This window comes from Sinocyclocheilus rhinocerous, unplaced genomic scaffold, assembly GCF_001515625.1.
Source record: "Sinocyclocheilus rhinocerous isolate Xijiao unplaced genomic scaffold, SAMN03320098_v1.1 scaffold444, whole genome shotgun sequence".
Lineage (NCBI taxonomy): Eukaryota > Metazoa > Chordata > Actinopteri > Cypriniformes > Cyprinidae > Sinocyclocheilus > Sinocyclocheilus rhinocerous.
Genome location: NW_015645540.1, coordinates 1,467,006 through 1,490,493, shown reverse-complemented (window position 1 = coordinate 1,490,493; position 23,488 = coordinate 1,467,006). Strand labels below are relative to the sequence as shown.

At 36.9% G+C, this 23,488-nt stretch overlaps 2 protein-coding genes and 1 pseudogene across 3 annotated transcripts; 1 reads left to right on the top strand and 2 right to left on the bottom strand.

Annotated features, from left to right (window-relative positions):
* Positions 1-669: 669 nt before the first annotated feature.
* On the bottom strand, positions 670-5,748 carry LOC107706369 (methyltransferase-like protein 17, mitochondrial). Of its 2 annotated transcripts, none has more exons than XM_016510064.1 (14): positions 5,533-5,748; positions 3,978-4,116; positions 3,689-3,838; positions 3,503-3,590; positions 3,329-3,410; positions 3,177-3,250; positions 2,916-3,007; positions 2,761-2,831; positions 2,556-2,663; positions 1,701-1,769; positions 1,533-1,583; positions 1,328-1,420; positions 991-1,190; positions 670-856 (listed from the first exon to the last, which is right to left on the bottom strand). In XM_016510064.1, exons 1-14 carry the CDS (start codon positions 5,614-5,616, stop codon positions 763-765), a joined length of 1,395 nt encoding a protein of 464 aa, XP_016365550.1. In that variant the 5' UTR covers positions 5,617-5,748; the 3' UTR covers positions 670-762. The 2 variants fall into 2 exon arrangements, with proteins under 2 accessions (XP_016365550.1, XP_016365549.1); XM_016510063.1 differs by having other exon boundaries at positions 2,913-3,007; positions 5,533-5,747.
* A 39-nt stretch (positions 5,749-5,787) lies between these two features.
* LOC107706370 (poly [ADP-ribose] polymerase 2-like) lies at positions 5,788-14,003 on the top strand. Its single transcript, XM_016510065.1, is given in 19 exon segments — positions 5,788-5,854; positions 6,118-6,206; positions 8,098-8,301; positions 8,384-8,557; positions 9,414-9,487; positions 9,651-9,701; positions 10,677-10,773; positions 10,866-10,941; positions 11,028-11,130; positions 11,240-11,393; positions 11,527-11,665; positions 12,224-12,287; positions 12,400-12,534; positions 12,664-12,741; positions 12,744-12,790; positions 12,894-12,993; positions 13,152-13,250; positions 13,519-13,643; positions 13,731-14,003. Coding segments are annotated over 18 exon segments (1,962 nt in total). The 5' UTR covers positions 5,788-5,854; positions 6,118-6,124; the 3' UTR covers positions 13,891-14,003.
* Positions 14,004-17,288: 3,285 nt separating this feature from the next.
* LOC107706291 (protein lifeguard 1-like) overlaps positions 17,289-23,488 on the bottom strand; it is a 6,765-nt pseudogene continuing 565 nt past the window's right edge.

Here is a 23,488-nt window from a genome sequence, read left to right as displayed (position 1 = left end):
CAATCCTTTAAATACAAAACCAAGATAAAACATCCCCCAAATGGAGGCATGTACAAACAATTGGAATCCATCTAACCCCAGGTCCCAGACCTGGGTGGTTTACACCTCAATGGGAACAGAAGGTAATTTACATGGAAGACCCTGGGAGAGGGCACTCCCATTACAGTAAGCAAAATATCTCTTAACTCTTAGGATCTGTATTATCTTTTAAGTCTACTTTTGTAAGATTGAGACCATTGTACCACTCACCCTGAAACTATTCAAATGATACCAAACATGACTGTAAATATAATTTGCATTGATGTAGAACATTATACTATTGACCATTCTGAGTGAACCAAGTGGAGGGAGGATGGGTAAGGGGAAGGAAGGGGATGAAAAGGAACTGATGCATATGTGAGAGAGGCGTTTCCTGCGCCTCCACTCTGTGGGGTGTCTCGAAGATGCCCGTGTATGTTTGTATTGTCTGTTTCTCAGGAGATCAAAGTATCTGAGTTTCTTTAAGCCTTACAGAACCTTATTGTAAAGTGTTACCAAAAATAATAGAATGGTTTTTTTTTAATAGAATGTATTTAGAACTATATTAACCTTTATCAGATTTGGATTTTGGGCTTTGATATTGGTGAATAAAGAGCATTGGGTTCAGTGAAATAGCAAAACACAATCAGGTTGCATAGATGAACTGCTGTATTTGGAAATACACATTACAAAAATCCAACTGTTATCCACAAACACGGCATTAACAGATTATCGTAGTAGGTCTCATTTCATCTCATCATTTTTAGCGTCGTCTTCTGCATGAAACATAGGCAGCAGATCTCCCCAGTCACTACTACGAGCACATCTGTACATGTCCCTGTTAAAACAGACAATGAAATTATTGTTAGAACTAGTTTGATCTGTGAATGCATAGCCTATTAGTGGTAATACAGGTAGAAGTTATTCACTGAAAATGCAAATAGAGATCTATTAAATGAAAGCATTACATACTTTCCATGACGACGGGCCGTTACAGCAAGCTGTTTGAGTTCTCCATTGGCGCAACAGAGCTGACACTGCACATGTCTCGGTCGGCGATGGACTTGTGCGATCAGTCTGGTCATGTCCCAGTGCTCAGACTTCTGCGCCTTCTTCTCAGCAGACCTGGATATAATCAGGTAACTGAACTTCTCCTGCTGCCTTTCTTGGCTCTGTAATGATTGATTCATGGGGAGAGAAATATACAATATGATGGATTGTCATGACAACTACAGTACAGAAATTGACTTATTCCTGGTGAATGTCATGATTCGAAAGTCAACTGTTTGAACACTTGTTGTGAACTTACCCTAGTTAAGGGCAGAGAATAGTAGAACTGGGTGAAGTTACAAGGTACTACAGGTTGCTTGATCAGCTTGGGACAAGGCAGCTCATGAGTGCACTGTCCAAAATGAAACCGAGCAGATGATGATGTCAGTTTAAGACATCAAAAATGAATCTATCATATTAATGGAATAAATAAAGATGGTTTTAGTGATGATTTTTTAACGCACAGGGGCAAACATAGATGGTCTCCTCAAGTCATGTTTTACCTCCTCTTCTCTCTATAGTCATAGAGAAAAGGTTTGTGAGAAATTTCTGAAAAATGTTCTACCACTACAACTTCAAACAGAAAGTCATGTCAGCAATATTTGAGTGAAAAAAAAAATCTAAAATCAAACCTTTAGTATAGTGTCTCTGGCCTCCATAAGGATTTGATGGCCATCCTTGGTTCCATTCTCCACCAATACCTTTACAAAGTACCAAGAACTGCATTAGGAAACAGTCATTCTCCCAGATAGCAGTGTTATTTATATAATATTATAGTTATTATTATTATTATTAAAGTATATTATTAAAGTTTTAGCAATTTTATGTGCTTTTGGCATTTTTATTTTAGTTTTAGTTAGCTTTTTATTTTTATTTCAATTTTAGTTTTTTTAATTTTAGTACTTCAACTTCAGCTTATTTTAATTTAGTTGTCAAGGCAACATTTCTAATTTTGGTTTAAGTTTTTTTAAGTTTAGGTATTTTATCTAATACTTATTTTATTTTCATCTAAAACATATATTTTATTTGATTTAAGCTTTTTTTTTTTTTTTTTATAGTTTTAGTTAAAGGGATAGTTCGTCCAAAATTTTTGTTATCATTTACTAACCATTAAGTTGTTCCAGACCTGCATACATTTCTTTCTTCAGCTGAACTCAAAAGAAGATATTTTGAACAAAACAGTTGATGGTAGCCATTGACTTCCATAGTATTATTTTTTTTTTCTATACTATGAAGTCAATGGCTACCAACAACTGTTTGGTTACCAACATTTTCTTCAAAATATCTTCTTTTGTGTTAACATACAGGTTTGGAACAGCTTAAGGGTGAGTAAATGATGACAACATTTTCATTTTTGGGTGAACTATCCCCTTTAACAATAACAACACAGCAAGATGTTGTGTATGAAAATCTACTTTTAAGATCACAATCCTATGATTTAAGATATTAGTTTAATCGTTAATAAATCAAGCATCATCATCACTCACAAGGTAGGAGTTGGTTTTCCTCCAAAGTGTGAAAATAACGTTCAAACGCTCATCCAAAGTGGCCAGTTCTGACAAAGAGAAAGCGGCTATCACAAGATCAAACTGCACCTGTGGGAAAAAAAAAAAAATACTTTTTTTCAGTTGTGTTAAAAGCAATGTATAAGTTGGGAAAATAAAAACAATTAAGGATGGCAGCTGAAGATACCGTAGGAGAAACAGGGAGGAACTGGCGGAAATATACTTGTTTGATCACTGGATTATCCACCTCACTGCCCCCTGTTTAATACAAATACACATTTTTGTCAGTAGATCTGTTTGTGTAACACTGTGTTTAAAAGTTCTACTGAATGTTTTTACCACTAAGAAGCTGTTCTGCCAAGGTGTTCATGTCTCCAGAGCTGTCTACACAAACATACTCCTTCAGGGAGTCTCCCCAAAGTGTGTGCGATGCCCTGAGTTAAAGAATCAAATATAGTATAAATTCACTAATCTTGAAACATGCATCTTTGAAAGTAAGTGAATTAATGCCACTGAAATCAATCAATATCTTCAATATTTATAACCCTTTGTGTTCGTTTCACTTAATGATATTTAAAATATTCATATCTAAGTCATACTTACCAAGTACATGTTCCAAGTCCTGATCCAAAGTCCAGGAGAGAATATGGTACAAACAAAGGATCTCTCTTCTTTATCTAAGATGTATATCAAAGAGATTGTATATGTTTTTGTACAAATGCAAAGAGAAACGTTTGATGATGTGTATTAAATACCTCATTTAATGCTCTGAGTACAGCTGCATAACCACCTGCTAGCCTAGCAGCCATATACACCAACCCAAGATCTTCATCGTACCTTGAAACATGACAGCACAGCAGAGAAGTAATACACAAAACCTCACATTCCCATTCTATGAAAAATATTTTAAACAAATTATGCATTTGTACCTTAGGGGAGTCCTGTGGTATGTTGTTCTTCTCAGTTCAGATAATACTCTCTTACTTATTCGAGCCTCTAGTTTGTGGTCAATGGCATCTAAAGGAAACATTTAATTGCTGTTTTATTTACAGTCTTCAGTGCACAGTCACTGTGTTTGACCTTTTTATAACATCTCTCCTCCATCTTTAACTCACCTGTATGGATATCCCTCTCTTGCTCCAAAAATTTCTTCTCAAGAAGGATGGCTTTCTCCCTGAGTTGAGAGCTTTCTATCGCCCGTTTCCTGCTCCAAAGGAAGTTGGACAGCTTATGTGCCCTTTCATTCAGACTTTTTACCTCTGCACCTACATATCAATTAAAGGCATATAAAGAGCATTTACACACTATATCACTACAGAGACTGATATGTGCATTTCAGAACACAGACCGATTTGAATGCTCGAAACACTAAAACTTTAGACTGGTGGATCAATGTTTACTCACTTTTTAAGACAGATTGAGCTGCTACCTGCAGTTGCTCTGGCAGGCGCACTGTTTTGAGGTTTGTCACACCTGGGTGCTTCCTATGAGGAGCACCTTTTAAGAAGCCGGCCTGTTCCAGAGGTGCCGCAGAGCTCTGACACTTTAAAATCAGTAAGATAGAATGTAAATTCTACAATTACTCATGTCAACAACATTTGTGATCAATTTTACTTCTACAATGTGACATTTATAACAGAAATTGATTGGATGATATCTATATTGCAGGTGATTGGAGGGCCGTTTTATTTTAGTATCACTGATTAGATTTATTAAAAAATGTCTATTATTTTCTATTTTCATTTTAATTTTAGTCATTTTTGTGTCAGTTTTATTAGTTTTGTTCATTTTTATTTCAGGTTTAGTTATTTAGCACATTGAGTTAAACTAAATAGGATAAATATTTCCTTGACAACTAGCTGAAATTAATAAGAGTTTTTGTTGTTGTTTTAAATTTTAAGTAAGCATTTTAAGTAACGAGAAAGTTGACTCGTGGTTGCCAAGAAAAGTCCTTTCTCTGGAATAAGGTTGACCTATGAGTCTCTGCAGAACTAAAGAGGTGCTTCCCAATCAGTAGGCATTTATTAACGCTTATCCGACTGGATAAAATCATGAAGGTCCACCCCTTACCCCATCCCAAAAACCTAGCCACAGTGGGTGAGAGCAAATCAGGTAAAGCAGTTGTAAAATGCCCACAGATTAGGAAACACCCATAATTGATTGGGCTGCACCCCTAGTGTATAGCAGAGACCTATACTTGAAAAGGAATTTTTTAAAGAATGTAAAAATAGAGTGCTGCAGCACTCTGAAATGTCCATTTTGATTTCATGAGGTATATTTCAATATTTATGTGTTAGAGACTATCCAAATATGACAATGATGAATTAAAGAATAATCACTAACAGTATTTTTTTTTTAAATCACAAGTTTAGCCAATCACTGCGCAACAATTAACATGTTCTCGTTCTCAAATTATTTGACTGTGTTTAACTCGTTTGAACAACACATTTCGTCAAAAAATACCTTTTCTCAAAGAATAATTTTAGTCGGCCAAAGAAGGATTTAAAAAAACAAACTACGGTAATTACTATATTCCTCACCGTCGTCTAAATGAATAGCTTGGCTTGCGCGGTATATAGTGTATGACACTTCAACATAGAAATCGCGGCGGCAGGAAGCTTACTGTAGAGGTCACAAACAGAGTGCTAATCACTCAATCAATCACCTCGGGGAAGGTCTGAGACAAGAGCCAATCGCTGTCCTCGCAGGACATCATCTGAACAGATGAGCGAGCGCACAGGCATCATGGGTCACAGCGCGTTGTTCTCGCACGAGACGTTGATATACGCGCAGTTTCAGCAAATCAACTGATGCGATCCTCGCTGACTTGGAAACACTCGCGGCTGGCGAATGAGTTCAATGTGTAAGCTAGTACAAGATGCTAGAACCCAATTCAGACTACTCTCCCTCCGCTTTTTTACAGAATTCTGTAAATAACATTTATGACAGATATACTCACCCGTTGCGCTTCTTTTAAACATAAAGCCACATGGCATCTTGAACATTTAACATACATTCGGCTGCCTAGTAAATACATGTTCATTCACGATTATCAAATTCAACAACAAATGAGATATTTCATTAAATGAACACCGATTACAGTCACTCTGCATGCATCAGTCACTGTATGACCGCATGCTCATGTGGTCGTCGGCAATACGTCTTCAAAATAAATCCGACTAGAAACAAACTCAATGCTCAGTTCGTTCCTAGACAACAGGTCCGCGCTAATATACTTTTCGCGCCATTCAGTACACTGAAGTAGAGATCTTAAATCTTAGGTAGGTGCTGAAAACCTTTTAAATCTTGTGATTATTTAAATTTAGTGATAGAAAAAAGTGTGGCTCTCACTTATATTATGCTGTAGCATTTCTCTAAAATTTTTTTGACGCAATATCCATGGTTATGGGATGAGGAAGTAGATAGAAACTCAAATGATATGAGTCACCATATAGTCCATCACCACGTTTCTGAATAACTCAGTTTATGTAATACTTAACATTACGTAATATGTCGGTACGGGAAACGTTTCCTCTAATTTCAGCTGTTTTATGGAAAGCATGCGACGAACAAGGAGTTGCCGGGGCAAGCCTGTGGCAGATTCAGGCAGTGAAGCTTCAGATGCGAAGACAAGTATGAATTCACTCTCAGCGAACATGCCAGAACAGCTCAAAGTTTCATAATAAGCATTTAAAGCATGTTAGTCAAGCACTGAAGACTGACAAATATTGCACATTCACACTAATTTCTTTCCCAACTAAATATGTGTAAATCCATAGCCACACCAGTTTGATTGTATTTAATCTCTAAACCATTTTGATTGTGTAGGTGTGGGGATGTGCATCTCATGACTCGGACTGATACGATACGCATCTCGATGCATAGCCAACGATACGATACATTAAAGATACATATGAAGCAGCTACCGATGCGATGCGATACGATTCACCCCTATTATGATGCAGTGCGATCCGATTTCGATTCGATTCAACACAATGCGATTCGATGCAATATGATGCAATGGAGAAAATATGATCACTTTTAATGCCCCAAGGCCTGTTTCATAAAACAAGTTAACCAAATAAGACAGGCTTTTTTTTCTTCTTCTGACTCATTGTCAAATGATTTGGTTCCATAAAGCAAATTTAACATAGGCCTAGATCAAGCTATGCTGGGAAACTAAGCTGGTCTAAAGCAGGTTAACTGTCAGACTAAGCTGAGTTCCTAACACTGACCAATAGGAACGTAATGATATTACTACTCTCTCACATACTATTATTTGACTTGTTTTTTTTACAGTTTCTAGCCATGCAGCCTTTCTCTCTGGTTGTATTACAGCTGTACCTTTTATAGTTTGCAGAACAGATAGCAGAACATCAGAACATAACAATGTAAAATTGCTCTTTAAAGCATTAAAATAACTAAATTTAAATTTAAAATCACTGAATTAAAAATTAAAAGAAATAATAAAAGAAATTTTTTCTTCTTCTTCTTCTTCTTCTTCTTCTTCTTCTTCTTCTTCTTCTTCTTATGATGATGATGTTTAATGGCGGTTGGCAAACCAGCTTTTATATGCCAGGCTTATTTCAGTTAGTCTGACTCATTGTCAAATGGTTTGGTTCCATAAAGCAAATTTAATATAGGCCTAGATCGAGCTAGTCACTGTGGCAACTTATGCTGGCAAACTAACCTGGTCTAAAGCAGGCTAACTGTCAGGCTAAGCTCCTCTAACACTGACCAACAGGAACACAATGATATTACCACTGTCTCACATACTATTAGGCTATTTGACTTTGTTTTTTTATGCTCTCACATGCCTCTATATGTTTGCATGACTTTCTAACATTTACAGATGAAAAATATACCTGTGACACGTCAGTTATGCACTGAGGAAAACACAACGTCTCAAGTGCATTAAACAGCACAGATATATTCGCTGTTTGTCATTGTGGATCGATTTGATCCATGATCGACATTAAGGTCTGTTTAAGAACAAACGTGCACAAATTAGTGAGATTGTGTGAACTTAATTTGTCTTTAATGGAACCGCTTTAGCCCCGATTGATTTGTTGGGTTATTTCAAGTCAGGTTTTGGACTTTAATCCCAGTTTTTCCTCGGGTCTCCGTGGTGTTGTGATGCGTCATATTCACGCAGCAGCAGTGGTGATGAGAGAGCGCGCTTGAGAAACAGTTTAGAGAGGAGAAATCAATCTACATATAAAATACTGGTTACAGATTATTGGTCACTTTCTAAATAATAAAAGTATAGCTCATCCACTAGTAATTATATATAAATAAATCGGTTTCTACCGATGCAAATATGTTAGAAACTATGCATCGCGATATAAATAACAACTTGTAGCCGATGCACACTTTTTAAACCGATGTATCGCATCGTTAACTTTTATGCCGATGCACCGAGCGAATCGGGGAATCTTCCCATCCCTATGTAGGTGTGACACTGATTTATTTTTAGATATTCATATTTCACATAATGATCATCTAAATATTGAATTATTTTCAGTTTGGGAGTGGAAGGGGTATGATGGTGAGTGGGAGCCATATCCTCCAAAGGTCTGTGTCCAGCTGGATACAGCAAAGCAGTCCGGTGAAAAGTTGGTGTCACTGGTGCTCGGAACTGGTTATGAAGTGGATCTTGTGAAAATGACTCAGACTAATACTGTCACCAAGTACAAACGAAAAATACTCCTTCAGAAAGTGAAGTCAGGTATGTCTGTGTATACCCGTGTCTGATGTTGCATCAGTGTCTGTCACAGAAATTTAATAGCTGCTTATTTATTATATTGCAGACGATCCAAACGAAGGAAAAGCTTTGAATGGCAAAAATGGAGCTGCAGGTGTTGTTCAGATTAAAGAAGAGAAAGAGGAGGAAGAGGAGCAACCGGTTTCCAAGAAGAGACGCAATGAAGGGAGGAATCAGAGAGCAGAAAAAGCCAAGCCCATTGTTAAAAAGGAAAGTGAAGGTGAAGCTTCCTTGGTAGATGAACTTTCCTTTTTGTCTGATGTTACCAGTTCCTCTCATAGACTTGATCGGTGTCGCGTCATAGCTGTGTGGGCGGAGTCGGCGTGGGGGAAACCAGTCCTTTCCCCCTCATTGGAAAAGCATGGTGTTGACTCAGAATGGCCTATGGTTATAGGCTACAATTGGTAATAAAAACGGCACAAAAAAAAAACATGGTTAGCCTACTGTACTTTTACTATAGTAATACCATTGCTAATTTTCGTAAGTAATAATATGACTTATAATAATATGAAATAAATGTTTTAATAGATTATGACATCACAAAATATCAGGGAGTGAGATTTATTTGATTGCGATGCGAAGGAGGGTTACTGTAAGCCCCATCAGAACTGGTTTGCGGTGCAGGGGGACGGGACTAATGACAGATCATTGCAGTGTATCAGTCATATACATCGTCAGATCAGGTTTTTTAACTTATTAGAGGTACAGAACGCCACACAGCAACTTTTCGGCATTGTACCAAGCAAAAATCAATCGAAATCATCACATAAAATAAAGATCAAGCACCAAACAAGGTCTCCGCGCGTTAATTCGAATGGTTTGTTTTCCCCCTCGGCATAAACAGTTATGACGTTTTTGTGGGCGTTCCCAGCAATGCCGAACAAGTCTATTTTTCAACCCCTCTCCTTCAATCACCTGTCAAATTGAGACCACTTTCCACATTCCGATTGGACATAATTTGTCCTGTCCTACGTTTTTTTTTTTTTTTTAATAACTTTCACTCACAAATGCATCACGTCATAGGTTAAGTACATATGTTTCAGATTGACTGTTGTTGTTTTTTCCTCGTTTTGAAGAAGAGGTTGTGAAGACAGTGGTTATGAAAGGTAAAGCCCTAGTTGATCTGGAATGCAAGGCTAAAATTGGAAAGGTAATTACCTTAAATGTGTTATAGGGTCATTTGAAGTGAAATTACTGTACAGTATTTGACTGTTGTGTAATCACTTTTAAAACTTCCCTTTTCTTCTAAATACAGACTTTGTTTACTTCAATGCATTCTTCTCATTAGATTTCTTTTCTTTGGTTAATCACAGGCCCACGTCTACAGTGAGGGGGCTGATGTATATGATGTCCTGCTGAATCAGGTGAATATTGATGTTACAATTCAATTCAATTCAAGTTTATTTGTACAGCGCTTTTCAAGATACAAATCATTGCAAAGCAACTTTACAGCAAATTAAGTTTCTACAATATTTAGTAGTAGCTTATCAGTGGTGACTGTCAGTCAATGTACATCTGGCAGAAATGTACGGAAAAATCAATTAAAGACGTAATCAAACAGACGATGAACACTGCTGTTCCAACCAAGCAAAATTGATTTGTTTAACCCATGTAACTGATACGGAACTTAATAGGTAGCCAGTGCAGAGACTGTAAAATTGAGGTAATATGATCATATTTTCTTGACCTGGTAAGGACTCTAGCCGCTGCATTTTGGACTACCTGACTATTTTGTACAATACTGTTCAAAAGTTTGGGGTCGATGAAGGAAGTCTCTTATGCTTACCAAGGATGCATTTATTTGATCAAAAATAAGAACAGTAATATTGTAAAATTATAATAAAATTATTATAGTTAAAAATGACTGTTATCTGTGTTGTTATATTTAAACATTTTAATTTATTCTTGTGATGGCAAAAGTAAATTTTCAGCAGCCATTACTCCAGTCTTCAGTGTCACATGGTCCTTCGGAAATCATTCTAATATGCTGATTTGCTGCTCAAGAAACATTTCTTGTTAGTAGCAATGTTGCAAACAGTTGCTTAGTATTTTTGTGGAAACTGTGCTTCTTTTTTAGGATTCTTTGATGAATAGAAAGTTCAAAAGAACAGCATTTATATGAAATAGAAATCTTTTGTAAAATTGTAAATGGCTTAACTGTAAATTCTGATCAGTGTAATGCATCCTTGCTGAATAAAAGTCTTTCTGTGAATAAAAATTTCTTTCTTTCTAAAAATAACTTATTAACCATAAACTTTTGAATGGTTATGTTTATTAATACATAACGTGCAGGATATGACGTTGTTTGATATCTTTTCTTTGGCTTTTAACTGTTACAGACTAATCTTCAGTTCAACAACAATAAATATTACCTGATTCAGCTGCTTCAGGACGACAATGCAAAAGCCTACAGTGTATGGATGAGGTGGGGACGAGGTATGTGCAGAAACACCTCAGATGCTCTTTACCAGTCTGACTTTTATTATTATGACTTTTCATCATTCGTTCTTGTTCTTTTTTCTCTTCAGTGGGTAAAGTAGGACAGAACAGCTTGGTTAACTGTGGGGGGAATCTTGCTCAGGCCAAAGACACCTTCAAAAAGAAGTACTTTTTTTTTTTTTGCTTATTAATGTTATTTACTCGTATAAGATATAAGTGGAAGAATCTGCTTGTAATCTGCTTATATGCAGATTCTTTGACAAGACCAAGAATGAGTGGGAGCATCGAGCAAATTTTGAGAAAGTTGCAGGGAAATATGACATGGTATTTGTAGACTACAGCACTGAAGACAAGGTAAAAATAAATTTTTGCTCCCAATACCACATGATCCATTGCTCTGCATTGCATTTATGTTCCATTCCTAATTGTAGTCAAATATAGACCTAATTTTTCCTCTCACCAGGAGAAGGACAAGGCTGTGGCATCCTCTCCTCCTCAAATAAAGCCCTGCCAACTGAACAGCAAGGTCCAGTCTCTCCTAGAGCTTATATGTGACCTCAAAGCCATGGAAGAGTGTGTGCTAGAAATGAAGTTTGACACCAAAAAAGCCCCACTCAGTGGGTGTGTGTGTGTGAATGAATCTTGCAGATTCTTAGTGATGATGAATGTATTCAAGCCAAACAACATGAACATTTTTATGAGACACAATTACAAATGAAAACCATTAAATAATTTAATTTGTTGCTAAAGGAAAACTAACAACAGAGCAACTTCGAGCTGGCTATGCCGCTTTGAAGAGGATAGAGGAGTGTTTAAAGAAAAAGAAGAGTAATAAGGAACTCATGGATGCATGCAACCAGTTTTACACTCGTATCCCCCATGACTTTGGGTAAGTTACACTACCGTTCAAAGGTTTGGGGTCAGTACATTTTTTAAAAATAAATTAATACTATTATTCATCAAAGATACATCAAATTGATCAAAATTGACATTAAAGACTTTATAATGTTAAAAAAAATGTTTTCTATTTCAAATAAATCCTGTTCTTTTGAACTTTCTATTCAATAAAGAATCCTGGAAATATATTATGGTTTCCACAAAACTATTAAGCAGCACATAAATAATAATATAAATGATTTCTAAAGGATCATGTGACACTGAAGACTGGAATAATGGCTGCTGAAATTAATATTTTTTATTATATACTTTACAGTATATTAAAATTGAAAACATTTATTTTAAAATGTAATAATATCTCACAATATTTCTGTTTTTATTTTGAATGAAATAAATGCAACCTTGGCAAGCATAGTTATTTTTTTCAAAATCACAAAAAAATCTTCCCGACCCTACATTTTTAACAATAGTGTGGCTACAATGTGATTTTACATTCACTATGTAGTGTGTGTATATTTTTGTTTTTCCTGACTACTTGATCTTCATTTAGGTTACGGACACCCCCCATAATACGCACAGAGGAGGAGCTAAAGGAGAAAATCGCTTTGCTTGAGATGCGACATTATAGTTGCTGCTGCAATGATTAGAAGTGATTGACAATTTATGTTTATTTTTACTGTGTTCTCATAGAAGTCTATGTTTATAGTCATGTTTTCTGTCTTTTAGGCTCTAAGTGACATCCAGATAGCAGTGAAAATGGTTCAGTCTAGTGTTCAGAACGATGAGAATCCTTTGGACAGACAGTATCGCTCTCTACAGTGTCGACTGCAGCCACTGGATTCTAACAGCCATGAATACAAGGTACAGCTCTTTTATCGTTGAAGTACAGTATAACATTAATAGTAGAATTTCGGATGGCGGACTTTTGGTGGTCTTTTTAAACATGTAGTTTTGCACATCCCAGAACACAAACTGTCTGTCTTTATGAAGGTTATAGAAAAATATCTTCAGTCTACTCATGCACCCACCCATGATTACACAATGACCATTCTGAACATCTTTGCTCTGGAGAGAGAGAGGACGAGAAGGACAACTTCTGCTCTGAGCTGGAAAACAAGTACCAAACCACCTTCCTCAGTTACACTTTATCACTGATGTTATGTTCTATGTAAAATCTTATTTCAGATAGTACAAGTTGTTTTTGTGTGTGTGGATGCTAGAATGCTCCTGTGGCATGGTTCTCGTCTGTCGAACTGGGTGGGGATCCTGAGTCAGGGGCTGCGAGTGGCCCCTCCAGAGGCTCCTATGTCCGGATACACGGTGAGACGAAGAGATATCACACAAATAATATCAATAGAAAATTTAGAGTTAAATCTTTGCCTACAAGATGGCTGCTGCCATTACAACATTCTTTGTAAAAGCAAGGGACTACAACAATTCAAACTAATAATTTTTTTTAACTTTTCCTCCCCCTCAAGTTTGGTAAGGGGATCTATTTTGCAGACATGTCATCTAAAAGTGCCAATTACTGCTTTGCCAATCAGAAGAACAACCAAGGACTCCTGTTGCTGAGCGAGGTTGGTTTTTTGTATCTAAACGATCTGCTTCCACTTCCAGAATTGCTTAATATTTTTGTGGAAAGCATGATACTTTTTTCAGGATACTTTGATGAATAGAAAGTTGGATACATAGAAAACGACAGCATTTATTTTGGGGGGTTTATTTGAATAAAAATTGCTGGTTAAAAACAGATATAACGGTTATTTTTAGAGATATAAATGCTAAAAATGGTTAAAAGCTACTGGTTAAAAGAAAAGTAATTTCAGAGATTTATTTTGTTCACAGGTTGCCCTTGGGAATAGTAATGAACTTTTGGATGCAGATTACAATGCTGACCAACTGCCTTCTGGGAAACATAGCACAAAAGGCCTGGGGCAGACTGCGCCCGACCCAAACAACTATGTTGCATTGTGAGTTTGCGTTTCGATTTTCTTTTTTATGTTTTGCATGACTGAGTTATAAGTGCTGTACTGAAGAGTTTTCTCGTTCTCTCTCAGGGATGGTGTGACCATACCCATGGGGCCCTCTGTGAAGACCGGGGTGGGGCAGAAGGGAGGTTACACCCTCCTTTATAACGAGTACATAGTTTATAACCCTGCTCAGATACAGATGAAGTACCTCCTTCGAGTTCAGTTTAATTTCTCTTCGCTCTGGTGAGGCAGAGGGGATTCTTTACGTTTAGAACAGTTTTTACAGTCTGAGGTGAAGGACCTACACTATATTTACACAGTATGTAACTCATGTGTGTGTTCATGAAATTAAATGGAGACTCAAGCATATTGTTCTGTAAATGTCTGTTGTAACTTCAATAGCTATCTGAAATTGATGAGTAATTTCTGTGGAATAAGTGGAATATTGCAATTATTAATCAAAATAAAATGAAATATAATATTTTCTACTCATATACTGTGTTATATGTGATTTTGTTTTAAGTTTTTGTCCAAATTTGTGAAATACAAACAACCGAATTTATGGTAGAATGGCATAATTTATTGGTAAAATGTATATGACACTGAAGCATAAATGAGTAGCAGTACATCAAAATTAATCCAAGGGGGGAGTGAGTGTAAAATGAAAAAGATGATAAATTAGGTATTTACATGATGCTTGTAGAAATAAGCCTTTATGAAAAGTCATGTTTCGTGTTTGGTTAGAGTAGGACCTCATTCATGACTATTGAGACTATTTCTGTCTTTAAGTTGAATTTGCATATGAATGTGTTCTGGTGCATAAATGAGGCCCAATATATTATGTATGTCTGTGCATAAACATATTGCTTCAGTTCCTGGAGTCTCCACCCCAAATCATAATTATGTGAGGAATATCATAATGATATCCACATAAAATAACAGCATTTATTTGGGGGCTATACATGAGTAAAAACTGCTAATAATTAACAATTAAAAGCTACTTTAGCCTTGGAGTAGCTCGAACCAATGGATTTAATTTAGAAAATAAGTGGATTACAGTGAACCAAATGTCAACAATTTGTTGCCTGTACATTTAAGCACCAGAATGCACCATTTAATGTGGAAATACTGGGTCTTGATCAAAGTAGTATTGCATCAGATGTTATCATGGTTTGTAGAGTTCACTTAATGTTTTCATGAATGAATGTTTTTGTCTGACTAACATGGTAACGTGTAGACATTTTGTAAACGGTTACCAGTGTTCAAAAAGGTTCACATCATGTCTAAATGTATTCCTGCAGGACTGTTTGAAAGGCACATGAATCCAACACCCAGATAAAAAAAACCCTGGTTGGTCTAGAAAAACTGGTTGAAGTACAGCTTTAAAGACTATGTAGTTTACTTTTAAGATCCGCTGCGGCGGTTCACGTAACACAACGCGAAACTAGACTTCTTTCTTCCCAATGGAAAGCATATTCAGACTGAATCGTTCCATATCCCCCATAAAGTCACACTTGTGGTGTTCCCGGTCAAAAATGACCCGGCCTCAAAAAAAACTACGTGCCATTCAGCATACAGAAAATACTAATTATGAACAAGTGACCTATTTCAGCAGCAGTTTCAGCATCTATTTATAGTGTAGGGGGCTGGACACTTCAGATTCTAGAGAGCATTTGATTGGACAGAATGTTTGACGAGAAGCTGAAGTGCAGGGTGATGTCATCAAAATCGTTGATCCATATTGGCGGAAGTGAGAGACTGTAAGTTTTGAATGCTTATATCTTCTAAATGCGAATTTTGTCATTGTTTTGGAGCACACTAGCTTATAGATAACCTTAAGGCTAACATATTCATACTAAAAAACAAAAAAAACTTCAATTTTGATTTCATGGGGACTTTAACGTATAATTCTCCCTAAAGCAATGTCATTTCAAACTTGTATGATGTTTTTTTAAAGGTGAACACAAAAAAGAGACACCATCTCAAATTTCCATTGACATTCAAAAGTAAAGTTAATCTGCAGGGGGGAAATGCACTTAAATGGAGTGTTTGACCTCAAGGGCTGCCATGTTTGCTTATTGGACACTCAGTTGATTGGCACAGCTGACTGCCATGCAGTGTGACTGATGAATAATCTGTCACTGGTAAAACATCTATAATATAATGAAATCCTTGCAGTTTATTTGTTACTTGGAAATACTTTAATTTAGTCACAATACAATGTAATTTTGATTGGCCTTAACAGGTAAATATCAGCATTAGAGTGTATTACAGCATCTACCAAAGTTATTCTAGACAGTTGAATAGGAACGTTAAAGAAACTATATATAAGTTTTTTTCTTTCTTACCATGAAATATCAGTCTCAAAGTCATTTTGATGGTAAATGACTTCTAATGAGGCGAATGGCTTCTCTTTCTTTTCCACGTTCCAATGTTGTTTGTTGAGCGCGTACAAAAATTGTGGACCGCTTTACGGCAGCAACAAATGCAAGCTATCCAGTCTAATTATAACAGATAATTACCACAGCGAATTGCACTCACTTAACTGTAGGAGGCTACAAAGTCGGGGAAAAAAACAAAACTACACACAGTTGCTTTAACGCATACACTTGTCCAGGTATTATAGAATTAGTTGTTTTAATGCAGGTCTTTTCCATATAACAACTATACTGTGACCATACCTGTCAAACTCCAAAAGGACAAAATCACTGTAACAATTTTATGTTGTTATCTGCTGAAAATCCTACTTTCTCCCCTCCTCTTTGTTGTCCTATTTAGAGCTTGGCATACATGATCACAATAAACTCTAAGTGTCATTGTATTGAAAGTTATTGTGTGAAGATTCTTTAGAATATTTATTTTTGTGTTCACTGGAAGAAATAAAAGCAGAGATTTTGAATGACATGAGAAAGGCTACACCCTCTACTACAATGAATATTATTATTACCCTGCCCAGCCACTTCTTTTTAGTTCCTTATCTTTTTCACACTGTGGTAAGGCAGATAGTCTGATAGATTTAGCCCTAAAGTAAATAACAAAGATACAGTCTGTAGTCAATGACCTATAACCAATACACGTAGCTGACAAATTCATTGTTAGAGATTTTTTTTGTCTGATAATTTATTAATGTATTTTGACTGTATGTGTCTGTCAGCGTAAGTGGAATATTTTATTATTTTTAATAATCAAAATAATGGGTTATATTTATATGCAATATACATTTTAGTTTTGTTTTTTTACTTGTATAAGCATTTAAAATATATATGATTTTGTTGAAATAAACAGAATTTATTAATTCAATTGCAAATAAGAAAGCAGTCACATTACAGGGTCGTATATGATAAAGATGATTCACATCAGTGGGATGTTTTTCACATTTATAACATTTAGGGCATTTACTTTCGGCATAATATTTAAGACTTATAAAAGGTTCTTGTGATCAACAAATGGTAAGACTGCAATTTACAATATGATTATCTGCTAAAAAAAAAAAAATGAAATGAAACAAGTCTTAAAATCTTAATCTGAAAAGTGCTTCTTAAACAAATACAAACAAATACAAGATACAAGACAAGTACCATGAACAATGAACCAGTAGAGAGAACATAGCAGTGATGTGAGAATATTTGAGGTCAGGAGGTTGAATATCACCTGGCATGTGCAGATTGGGAGTGCCACAAGATGTGTGAGTTTAATTTTTGGAGCCTCCACCTATAATCATAAGTATGTAGAGGAATATCATAATGATATCCAGGTAGATAATTAAAGCAGCATAGACATACTCTTCAGGATTAAGGCTGTATTTTTGCCTGCCCATCACCAGCTGACAGTCCACTGCCAGAAACTACATGAGAGATAGAGAGAGACACATTGGAAACAGTGAGACACAAATTACATCATGTATTTTCTTAGTATTATTAAATGCTGATTATGCTTTACCAAGGCATAATCTGGGAAGGGCTCCCAGACATCCGTAGAGAATTTGCAGGACACTGGAGTAGAAAAAGATGTTGAAGAACCCAAACATGAGTAAGTCAATGGACAGTATGAGCAGAATACCGTTACAAACTGTAAAGTCCAAGCGAGTCTGAAAGGATCACAGCAAAGGAAATGAGTTTAGAGTTTGCAGAGCAACAATAAGCACCGGTTATGCTTTCCTGAATTAGTCTTTCAGGATTTTCTTTTATCTAATGCACTGAGGTAATTCAGTAAATTACATATAGCTAACTTTAACTTAAAGGGGTCATATGATGCTGCTAAAAAGAACATTATTTTGTGTATTTGGTGTAATGAAATGTGTTTATGCGGTTTAAAGTAAAAAAAACACATTATTTTCCACATACTGTACATTATTGTTTCTCCTCTATGCCCCGCCTTCTGAAACGCGTCGATTTTTACAAAACTAATCGGTCTGAAAAGCGAGGTGTGCTCTGATTGGCCAGATATCCAATGCGTTGTGATTGGCCGAATACCTCAAGCGTGAGACAGACATGTTACGCCCCTCACCATACTGTGATCATGCCGTGTCCGGCCGGAGCAACGACACAAAAACATGAAAACCCATTACAAACGAGGCATTTGTTGCATCCAGTGGGGACATAATTACGGATTATAATGACTTATACTGTCTTTTTACGCATTGCGTTGCATTGCGCCGCGTAAACATAAAACCCTGTCTGCATTTGTGATCAGAGAAATGACAAACAACAAGTGCTACTCCACACTGCCCAAAACTCGCGTTTGAATCATCAGTGGCAAATCCTTTAAATGAAAACGTACTTACGTGAGTCAGAACTGCCAGCATTTTAGTCTAACGTAACTCTCCCAGCATCAGTAAACAGTCCTCCATAAAATGTGCTGCACACATCGGGATATTTGGGTTAAACTGTTCTGGAACAGTGTTGTAAATACAACTTAACCACTGATTTCTAGTCGTGTCCTCTTTTGGAAGACCAAACAAAGTAGTTTCGCTTTCACAACGAAAAACACAGCGGCCTAGCGTGAGCGAAAGCCCCGGCTTAGCCTGAGCTGAAGCCGGGCAAGAGTGAGCTGAGGCGGCGGGGTCGAGAACGGCGGTCCCGGCAAAGGAGCGGTGAAAACGGTAAAAGCCATTCCGGCGATCCACAGCACTAAGTTGAAGTATTCCCTCAGCGACCAGCACAGATCAGCTCTAGGCATGACGAAGCGGATATCGTCCTCTTTTGGAAGACCAAACAAAGTAGTTTCGCTTTCACAACGAAAAACACAGCGGCCTAGCGTGAGCGAAAGCCCCGGCTTAGCCTGAGCTGAAGCCGGGCAAGAGTGAGCTGAGGCGGCGGGGTCGAGAACGGCGGTCCCGGCAAAGGAGCGGTGAAAACGGTGAAAGCCAATCCGGCGATCCACAGCACTAAGTTGATGTATTCCCTCAGCGACCAGCACAGATCAGCTCTAGGCATGACGAAGCGGATATCGTCCTCTTTTGGAAGACCAAACAAAGTAGCTTCGCTTTCACAACGAAGCACACAGCGTCTTCAGGACATGGCGGCAGCGGCAACAATACTACAGTGAGAATAAAAGTTACGCCTTCTTTCTTTGCGTGAACATTTGGGCGGCGTTATGCAAATCTTCCCACATAGTGACGTAGATATGTGGGGGCGTGTTCGAACGAGCCGTTTTAGGTAGGTGTGGCTAACTCTTAACTTTTATAAAGAATATCTCTTTGGATTTGAGACTTTAGTCTTTGCAACTTTACAGATCTTCTTTATGCACCAAGAGCTTGTAACACTCCAAAGAGAAAGGAAAAAATAAAATCGCATCATATGACCCCTTTAAAAAAAAATTATAACACTGATTCTATAATTTCAGGTGCAAGTTTAACAAGGAAAATTCAGAACATTTTACACCTGGAAGAGGCTGTGCTCAGCACAAAATGGTGATCCACAGCGCGAAGTTGATGTATTTCCCTTTAGCGACCAGCACGGATCAGCTCTAGGCATGTCGGAGCGGATATCGTCCTCTTTTGGAAGACCAAACAAAGTAGTTTCGCTTTCACAACGAAGCACACAGCGTCTTCAGGACATGGCGGCAGCGGCAACAATACTACAGCGAGAATAAAAGTTACGCCTTCTTTCTTTGCGTGAACATTTGGGCGGCGTTATGCAAATCTTCCCACATAGTGAGGTAGATATGTGGGGGCGTGTTCGAACGAGCCGTTTTAGGGGGGTGTGGCTGACTCTTAACTTTTATAAAGAATATCTCTTTGGATTTGAGACTTTAGTCTTTGCAAATTTACAGATCTTCTTTATGCACCAAGAGCTTGTAACACTCCACAGAGAAAGGAAAAAATGAAATCGCATCATATGACCCCTTTAAAATTAGCTGCTGTCAGATTTGTGTAATTTATAGAGAAACTGAACATACCTGGGAAGAGAAAATGATGATGGTGAATGAGATGAGCAGAGTTGATCCTAAAGCGATGACCACAGCACTCGTGTTGTGATATGAGGCTACAGTTCCCACCATGCAGGACAGACTCAACGTGACCACTGACTGGAGGCAATACAAGAGCATGTTAGGCCTTGAGTGTTGAGTGTAATTACATTACACTTTGATTTTTGATCAAGACCTAAAAGCTAACCATTTGTATCTTTTTACATTGATGGGAGGTTGCTGGGTAGCATTCACTAATTTGCACTAAAATGTATTTAGTTTACAAAAAGAAAAAAAAAAGTTGAACCAACTGAAATCACACATACACGCAAAAAAACCTTTAAAAACAAATAATTTGCCATTTTTTATAAATTAAATGCATTATTAGAAATAACTTGACTTTACAAATGTATTTATTTCTGAGTTACAATTTTAAAAAAATGACATAAAATGCAACCCGTATAGGCAAATGCACAAATAAGAGGTCCGAAACATCTATATAAATGGGCTATATAAATGTGTTTTAAGTGGTTCAGAGAATGGTGCATTTTTCATTAACCCAAATATCCTGTTACGCATGCATCCAGTCACCAAGTCAGCATAAAAGAGTTGTAGGAAAGCCCTTATGGACATGTTTAGGAACGTTTTATGCAAATGACAATGGCACTTACTTAGAATAATACAGATTTATTAACAAAATAAATTCTGTGAGAATTTTTCTGTGCTCATAAATAGGTAACATTATATTAATTTATTAGTGAATGAGACCTACTTTTCTATGATCTAATGTAAAAGCTATTCACAACATCACAGCTCTCTGGAAAGCCTTATTATGATTAGTAATCGCTGTATTTTGTGGTCATTTTTTAATAATAAATGTTAAACCCTTGTAATTGACTATTATCCCAGGCAACTAATTTCCTCAATAGGTATGCTTGTAGTTTCATATCTATTGTCATCTTTCTTCTCACAAATCAATATTTCATGTCCATTCATTTGGCTGAATTAAGATAATGTAGAGTCAGCATTATAACAAAAATAAAACTCTTCACCCTGTTTGTTTTTCTGATGTTAACTGGCATGCATAATGCTCACATAAACCTTTATATGTAGGACACTGCACTTACAGAGGAAATACAGGCTGCACTAGTCTGTCTTGGTCAGGGAGAGGAAGTAACCAAGTTACAAAATGTCATGGCTGACTTAAGAGAAGGATATTTTGTCCTGGGTAGTAAACTTTGTGGAAGATTCAGGAGGAACCAAGAGAAGGAACCAATTGGGTTAATTGAATTGCTGAAATGCTGCCTTTCAAGGTTAGAGAGTTTCAGACAGTTTTCAAGCTAATCTTTCATACAGAATATGGAAGAATCAAGAAAAGCATAGGGTGCCCACTTTGATCAGTGGTATTGGTTTAAGAAGTATTTCACCTATTGATTTTTCATATAGAGATTTGAAAAAAAAAAAAAACTCATTTATGAGTTGTAAGTCATGACCCAAACCTACCAGCTACAAGGTGGATCACAACATTATAAAGTTTGATTTGAAGAAAAAAAGTTATTGAAAATTGGAAAATAAAGCAAAGGTACAAGACTGTGTACTATAGAACTACAATCCCATTACGCATTGCGAATGACTATGAAAGAAGTTTGAGTTGTAAGTCATGACCCAAACCTACCAGCTACAAGGTGGATCACAACATTATAAAGTTTGATTTGAAGAAAAAAAGTTATTGAAAATTGGAAAATAAAGCAAAGGTACAAGACTGTGTACTATAGAACTACAATCCCATGACGCATTGCGAATGACGATGAAAGAAGTTGATTTACACACACACACACACACACACACACATATATATATATAGCCTATGTGTGTGTATAAATAATCAACTTCTTTCATCGTCATTCACTATGCATAAATATTTATTTATTTATTTTTTTTGCCGCAATCTGCTTGTTTTAGTTCTCTTGGTGAAGATTTCTTTGCAAAATCATGAATTAAGCAGTTTTTCACAGGAATTCCCGTGTTTGGGATGGTTATTTAAAACAAATGTCAAAATAATGTGGGCTGATGGCTTCAATAAAAGCATACACCATTGATTAACAACGCTCAAAATCGGTTACCCTACAGAGAAAATTAATGTGATTTTCACCAACAACATTTTAAAAAAAAATGACAGTTACCTGGCTCTATTTTGCACTCTATTTTCATAGAACTGTTCATCATCTCCTAAGGTGACTTTTCTGGGTTGCAGTAATGTTCATGTAATTCACAGCATGAAGACATATCAATAAACATACACTCACCAGTCCCAGCAGCTTCCAGGGATGTGCGCGACTGAATGTGGAGAACAACGCAAGACATGTGCCCACTGAGGTACACCCAAAGTTACCCTGAACCGCTGTCTTGACTGTCTTTGAGAAGGTGAACACACAAACTGAATTGTTACCACACTGAACACCTGCATGGGTAGAAAGAGAGATGGAAACGACAATGAGGACCAGCACTCATTGCATTTATGATGGCTCGCAAATGATAGAAATGCTAACCTTTCTGATAAATGCTTTTCGAACGGTATCATCTTCAAATGATGACGCAATCATCAGGGGGGTATTCCAGAAAGCAGGTTATGTGACATACCCGGGTATGTTTGAGGATAAGCGAGCGAATAACCTCAGCTTTCGGTTCCAAAATCGGAGGTAACTTTCAGGGTATGTAAGTAGCCATAGCAACTTGCTCTGTGAAGATAACCTGCTCCGGAGCAGGTTATGTTTCAGGGTTAGTTCACTTCAGCGCTATCAGCGCACGCGTGATCTACTGACGATCCTTCAGTGGGCGTGACAGATTGCGCACAATATTGTATATTATTACAATAAAGTTATGTAATATAGCCTACTATATATATGTATATATATATATAGTTGTATGATATGTTAATTATAAAGCGTTAATATAAGTAATAAATAAGGTTATATTATTCTAATATGATATTGTTATATTTATTTTATTGGCATAGCCTATATAACAGTTATCTGTATAAATTATAAAACACTATTATGACAAGGTAATGTTTAATTTATTATATTATATATATTTATTACATTTTATATTATCATCTCACACATGGATCGGCATTTTCTATAATGTATCTCCATAAAATGTGCTGCACACATCTGAATATTTGGGTTGAACTGTTCTGGAACAGTGTTGTAAATACAGCTTAACCACTGATTTTTAGTCGTGTCCATTTTTGGAAAGCCAAACAAAGTAGTTTCGCTTTCACAACGAAACACAGCGTCACACACGATGGCCTTGAGTGAGCGGCGGCGGCCTAGAGTGAGCAGAGGCCGGATGGCTAGAGTGAGCAGAGGCGGAGGGCTTGAGAAAGGCATGGCCGGCGGATTCGACGAAGGAGCGTCCGGAGGGCTTGTGGCAAC

Bases quoted from the DNA above. Each gene is read 5' to 3' on its own strand.
- LOC107706369 (XM_016510063.1), bottom strand. From the start codon at position 5,616: ATGAACATGTATTTACTAGGCAGCCGAATGTATGTTAAATGTTCAAGA. The intron at 4,117-5,532 runs GTGAGTATATCT...CTGATTTTAAAG, and splicing joins GTTTAAAAGAAGCGCAACGG to TGTCAGAGCTCTGCGGCACC. The intron at 1,421-1,532 runs GTGCGTTAAAAA...CATTTTGGACAG, and splicing joins GACCATCTATGTTTGCCCCT to TGCACTCATGAGCTGCCTTG.